Raw genomic sequence first — 6,548 nt, forward strand, 5'->3', positions numbered from 1 at the left:
GAGAACGAGGGCGTCAGTAGAGCTGCAGCTAGGTCGAAGCTAGGGTTTGGCGAGAATTGTCTTACAAACGTGTCTGCCAGCTTTTCTGCCTTGCTTGCGTCGCATGGGGCTTCCCCACTCTCGTCGGTTAGCGTCGGTAAGTTAGCCGTCTGGCTCGTAATGTTCGCGAGCTTGTGCCCACCACCTGTAACTATTCTTTTCACTGTCGATACGCGAGCACAATTGGTTGAAGTAGTCCGCTTTGCTGCGCTTGAGGCTGCTCGAGAGGGCGTTGCGAACCACCCTGTACGCAACCCAATCCTGCACGGTGTTGGTTGCTTGGCTAGGGCAAACATCCTGTTTCGCTGTTTGTGCAGTCGCTTGTGGCTTGCCGTGAACCAGGGCTTCGCAGGCTGCTTTCTTCGTGGTCTGAGCAAACGTGTAGCCAAGTGACGGTGGATGCTCTCGTGGGCGTAACTCTGCCAGGAAAACCAAGCGCTCTCGATTGAGGTAGCTCCTTCTCAACATTCGTACAGGGGCCGTGCCCATAGGTCGGCGCGCATAGCTTCGAAGTTTGTACTTGCATAATCCGGAATAGATATGTCTGTCTGGTGCTGCTCTCGAGGTTGGAAGTCATCACACGCATTAATTTATTATTATTTGGTGCAATACCAGCGCCCCCGGCTTTCTCGCACCAAATTATTATTTTTGCTACTTGACCATGCAACCCCCCCCCCCCCCTTTTTCGATGCCAGGTTGCAACGCTAACGCCGAGACCCCTGGTCGGTCGAGTTGCTCCCTGTACATCGGCACGTCGTCCCTACATCCCCTGTGTCTTGTTTTGTGTTTGTCTCCACATTTCTCTTTGTAGGGCTGTGTAAGCCTGTGTTCCCAATAAAAAAATAAAAAAATAAAAAAATCCGGACCATGTCTTTGGATTTGCGAAATAAAACAAAAAGTCATCATCATCATCACCCTCTGCGCTTGACGGGGCTCCACTGCGTTGACCTCAGGCTCCGCCTTCATTCTGCGTATCGATAATTAAATCATGATAATCGAACCAGGGAGTCGCTAGCGCTGGTGGCTGGGCCGGCCGGCCATCGCTAGCGCTAGCGCTCACCACATGCACAGCCATGGCAATGTGCACGTGCATGCGGTGCCGAGTCACGTGCACACGGCGTGCCACGGGTCAAAAAAAAGACTTCTAAGTAATTCAAGTTCAAATCTTCTATTCTTTGAAAACACTGGAAACTGAACACGAACAGCGACTACATGATTGTACATTGCCATTTACACTTTAGTCTTTCTACGGTCCTTTTCCTCCTCTCTCATACCTTTCATGCAAGCATTATCACTGGATTTGCTATCATAGTATCGCAGTGCAGTTTGTGAGCAGCTGTCCAGTCTTCATGCACGACGTCAACGAAGATTCTGCACTGGAGCATGTCTTTCCTTGAATCTGTAAATGCCCTGCTGGCATCAGGAACGTGGCATTCTGGTCTGGCCGTTGTGAAAGGACTGAGAAATGGAGCTGTGTGAGTAGGCTATCCACACTGCTTTGCCAAGATTGCTCGGTTCAGCGGTATCGCCTGTTGTCCAATTTGAAACTGTTGTTTTTCTTTGCGAAGGTGTAATACTTATTTTTATTGTAGCAGTCATTAAAGTTGGTGCAAATTCAGACAAGCTCATCAACTGATGAAGGAAAGTCGACTGCAAGTGCATGCTAAATGTAATGCTGTAGATATTTTGAAGGTATTTACACCTATAAAACAGAGCGGTTCCAGGCTGTCCAAGAGAGTGCTCAATCCCGAGAGGCAGAGCTGGTTCGAACAATAAGAGGACAGAGACAGTGTTTTAACTCTATGTTTCACGCACTAAGTGATCATCAGAAAACAGCAATGAGTAACTCTGGATCAGTATTGGTTTATATACTCACAAAGCAAAGTGTAAATGGCTGCATCATGGCGCAAATCTAAAAGTTGTGAATGGCGGCAGTGCAAAGCGTAAATAACTGCATCATGGGGCAAATTTAAAAGTGCGAATGACAGCAGTGGTGAAAGGTGACAACCACTGGAGCTGGTTGTCTCTTACTTAATTAGGTGATGGCTGTGGATGGTTTGAAGTTCCGAAGGTAGTACTTACTCTCGTGGCGACACTTTCACACAAGCTCACTCCGCGTGTTGGGAGAAAGGTGCTTGTGTGCTTGCGCGATTGCCATTTTTTTCCCCCAGGCACAGGTTGCACCTTTTGCTTTTGTTTCTGTAGGCCGCTGCTCTGCGGTGTACCGCCCATTGAATGCTGCATGCCTTCCCTTCATCCTTCTTGGCCCAGACGTACTGCGATAGGCGGGTGTCCTTCTCGTCGTATTGTCTGTGGTGGAATGAGTTTTTTGTTTGGTATTGATAATTTTGAAGTACACCTAGCACAAAATACTTGCAACAAGTGGCGTGACGTGGAGTGCAGTGAACGAGTTGTATAATATTAATACTCGCAGTTCTGTATTTAGACTCGGGTGGAGAGGCAAGGATTAATTTATAAGAAAAAAAGAGGACCAAAGAGCTACAAGTTACGTTATAATATCCACTAACACCACCAGTTACTTTACAATCAGCTCATGCGATAACATTGCACGACACTGACCAACGGTACTGACGTTCTACACCTAACTGGCAATCAGCTCTAGCACATCTAAGATGCGCACTCCAACACCCTTCCAACTTGGAAGGTTCTAGGTGTCGTGCAATGTTATCGCATGAGCTGATTGTAAAGTAACTGGTGGTGTTAGTGGATGTTATAGCGTAACTTGTAGCTCTTTGGTCCTCTTTTCTCCTTATATTTCTGTATCTGGACACTGAATGTCCTTGCCATCTATGGTGAACTTTTCGCCGGAGTTTGTATGATGTTTCATGTAGAATTTACATACGTTGGACATGCGGTGTGTGCCTCCGTTTGGTGCAGGTATGGTGCCAAGATTCGCTTTCCGCATGCACTCGTCATGACGTTCCTTTTCCACAGTGGCAGGTAGGGGACCAAGGACTCTGCTACATTGTGATCTGGGGGGGGGGGGGGGGGTATTTGCCCAGGGTAAGATTCACACCCATTTTTGACCCAAAACTTGCACCACTCAAGGTTGTGTGTGTGATGCCAGAGTGTAGGACACGCTCGGGTTATCGAGCCCAATGAGTGGTATGGTGTATGGTTGTGACTGATGCACAGTGGGATCCAGGTTCAAAATATCCTGCTCTGGTAGGTCTGATCCACTGACCCCTACCGCTTTAGGAGCTACATGTGCATCTGTGTAGTTATCCTTGATGGTAGTGCTGGTGCTCATTTTCTCAGTTTTCTGATGCCGAAACGTCAGCGTGGCCGACTTTCACAAGAGCTGTGAGCTATTTTCTTACAGTGCTTAGGGAACAGGTGGCACAACATTCAGGTTTGGTCGGGGCCCTGTGCTACTCTGTAACAGGTGCCGTGTAGTACCAGTCTACTGTATTTCCGGGGGGGGGGGGGGGATGGGTACTGTCACTACTGTGGATGCACGTTATAAGATTGAATATCTCCAGTGCGTACTGGACTGCTGGGTTGGTACCGTATTATCTCTAATATAAGCACGGTCCTTTATTTTTTCAATGTACCTCCGCCCCGTGCTATTAATGGAGACGTTCCTTTATTGGAGACTGTTCCATTATTATTTCAACCTCATTTCAGAGGCATGTTGCCATGCCAAATTCATGTATGATGCACACATTTCAGGGTTTTTTTTCGCCAGTACAGATAATGAATTTACACAGTGTGCTTATAATGGAGACTGAGCACTTTATTTTTTGAATGCCGCCCCAAGGTTTTCTATTATTGGAGACGTGCTATTATTGGAGACTGTGCTTATATTAGAGATAATACGGTATGTAGGATATTGAAATACTTTGAGTGTTCCGAAACCTGGTCACATATGGACCATGCTTTGACATGTACTCGTACCTTGGCAAATACGCTGTGTTCGATGACGCCAGCCTTTTTCGCGAGTGTATTGAGCTTGGTGCGCGTAGTTGCAATTGGCTACTGCTGGTGACCTGAGTTGGTCGGTACACACCGCCTCCCTTGTTCAGCCATCGTCCAGGTCGACTTAGCCTGGACCAAGTGCCTGGGTGTTGCTGGGCGTGTGAAGTGTGATGAGAAAAGCGCGTATGGCATGCCACCTGGTTGTGTTGATTGCATGTAACTGTATAACATGGCCATCACCTAAATGTCCGTCCTGTGTGCCTTGATATGGCCATGGAGCACAATTTTTTTCTTTTCTTTTTTTGCAATGCTCTACTTTGCTTTACTGGTGTTCTTGCTTTGTCTTGAATCTTTTCATTCGCACTCCCTGCTGCAGTCCGCTTATGTTCTTCACTGCACCTATTCCGTAATTCAGTACTTTCATTTCTAGGGTACCCTGTTGGAAGGCCTCTGTGGGGATTACCCTATCAAAAATTTGATGATAATAATAATAGTAATAATTTGCCATGTGTGGCGACATGCCCTGCATATGGATAGAAGAGATTTTAATGAAAACATGCAATGAGCAGAGCACCCTGCGGGAATTTTCTTTTAGGTGTTGTGACGGATTTTTAAACGTTCTGCTGTGATTGAAGCGACGAGTGCTTGATGCACACACACACACACACACACACACACACACACACACCACACACACACACACACACTCACACACACACACACACACACACACACACACAAATTAATTAATAGGTTGATAAATACCGTTCCATGGACTTGATAGTGACAGCTGCAGTTCTGTTGTTCTGTTATTTGTTTTTGTGTGGCTCCTGCATTTGGAACATTGCTACACTATCTGACGCAGTATCCAGGACAAGGTGCGCTTCATCCTCCGTGCCACCTACATGCACTCTCGCAACTTGGCGTCCTTCGTCTTCATCTATAAGTTCCTGATGGCACTGCTGAATCGTTTCTCCGGAGTTCAGTTCCAGTGGCACTCGTTGCTTGCAGGGTTTCTTGGTGGTTACGCTGTGTTCGGAGAGAACAACAAGATCAACCAGCAGGTGAGACTGCATGCGTACACTTGTCTGTTTAGACCTTGCTGTGGTACTGTTGTTGTCCCAGGGAACTTGTTGGAAGGTGTGTGTACATTAAATACGGCGTGCATTTGTTTTCGTGAACATGATGACAAGAGTAGATCCCATGCTCTGAGCAGTCCTTTTACTGCAGTCGACGTTACAAGAAGCTCTTTTTGAAGGTGTTTTGTGTTTTTTTTACAACTGCTCAGATTAACCTCTACCTGCTGTCCCGTATCATCATGGGCCTGTGCAAGGTTGGTGTCGACCAGGGCTTCATTCCCGCCCCGCGCTCCGATCCCTTCCCCTTGTTCGGTGCGCTCGTCTGGGCAATCGTGCTGTGGCTGTTCGAGCACCATCGCTCGACACTGCAGCCGTCGCTGCGCGCCTCGATGACTTACTTGTATAAGGACAGCGATGTGTTCACGTCCCTGCGCAACTTTCTTCTCTATAACAAATAGCTTTGGTTGCGAATGCTGGTCATTCCTGCCCCCCCCCCCCCCATCAGTTTAGGCACTTGCATGTAGGATAGTTTTCAACTTTTCATTCGACGAATTATTTGACAGTTCCCTCAGTACTTTAGAAAATCGTTTCGTATCTCGATGAACCCTGGATCTGCAGATCTGGGCTGTCGCTAAATTAGTTTTTAGAGTGATGCCGGTTTCACGCGGCAGCAGCCTGTGATGAAATCTCTCTGATTCCGATGGTATGTGGTGCGCGGTGGCAGTTCTTGCTTATTGTTGTTATGCTAGTGTCGCAAGCTTGCCAGTGTGTTATTGACCCTGCGTCAGGCAGCTGCAGACTGATTGTAGAGCTTAGGTTGCAGTTGCTTTTGTGACGTACCCCTCTGGTCAGACCTGTGTGCAAGCGGCATCACTCGCTGACTGGACACTAATATTGAAGATACAGTCGTTTTATTTTTGAATATTCGTAAGTTTGAGGCGAGGAGGAGGGGGTTATTTTATTTATTACTCACCCCCCCCCCCCCCTCCGCCCCCCCCCCCCCCCCTCTCCTCACTCCCTCTTTAGTTCAAGTGTACTTACAGAGGCGCTAAGTTACATTGTGTCTACATGTACTGTCCATTAGTACAAAGCACTTACGCACTATTCGTAACTAATTTTGCGTATCTTCGAGTATTTATATAAATGTTTTCTTTCACACGTCCAGGATATGTCAGTCAATTCAGTAGGTGCTGGTAGCCATCTTTGTTTGCTTTTTGTTCATTTTAGGATCTCTTCAGTATAATTTTTTCTTACTCTCTCATACGCCGTTTTAGCCTTCGACGCATTATGAAGCAGTGCACAAATGTATTTTTTCAAGTATTTTGATTGATTTCTTTCGTTGGTAGTTTGGGATTGAGTGGCTTTGGCCTATCAGTGTCGTATTGATTCTTGTCCACTGCGTATACTTGAATTAATATGACCAGCGCTTTGACTGAGTGGTTGTGGGTTCGCATTTGCCTTTGGATCACAAGGTCCCAGTTCCAGACCGGC

The 6,548-nt window shown here is 46.9% G+C and overlaps 1 protein-coding gene across 1 annotated transcript; it reads left to right on the forward strand.

Moving 5' to 3' along the window:
- Window positions 1-1,236: 1,236 nt before the first annotated feature.
- Window positions 1,237-6,047, forward strand: LOC135809967 (peroxisomal membrane protein 4-like). The gene is made up of 4 exons (XM_065323418.1): window positions 1,237-1,514; window positions 2,938-3,000; window positions 4,844-5,042; window positions 5,267-6,047. The coding sequence occupies exons 1-4, from the start codon at window positions 1,423-1,425 to the stop codon at window positions 5,513-5,515; spliced, it is 603 nt and encodes a 200-aa protein (XP_065179490.1). The 5' UTR covers window positions 1,237-1,422; the 3' UTR covers window positions 5,516-6,047.
- The last annotated feature ends 501 nt before the right edge of the window (window positions 6,048-6,548 follow it).

Source organism: Sycon ciliatum, chromosome 2 (assembly GCF_964019385.1).
Source record: "Sycon ciliatum chromosome 2, ocSycCili1.1, whole genome shotgun sequence".
In the NCBI taxonomy this organism is placed as follows: domain Eukaryota; kingdom Metazoa; phylum Porifera; class Calcarea; order Leucosolenida; family Sycettidae; genus Sycon; species Sycon ciliatum.

Bases quoted from the DNA above. Each gene is read 5' to 3' on its own strand.
- LOC135809967 (XM_065323418.1), top strand. From the start codon at position 1,423: ATGTCTTTCCTTGAATCTGTAAATGCCCTGCTGGCATCAGGAACGTGG. The intron at 3,001-4,843 runs GTAGGGGACCAA...TATCTGACGCAG, and splicing joins TTCCTTTTCCACAGTGGCAG to TATCCAGGACAAGGTGCGCT. The intron at 5,043-5,266 runs GTGAGACTGCAT...ACAACTGCTCAG, and splicing joins ACAACAAGATCAACCAGCAG to ATTAACCTCTACCTGCTGTC.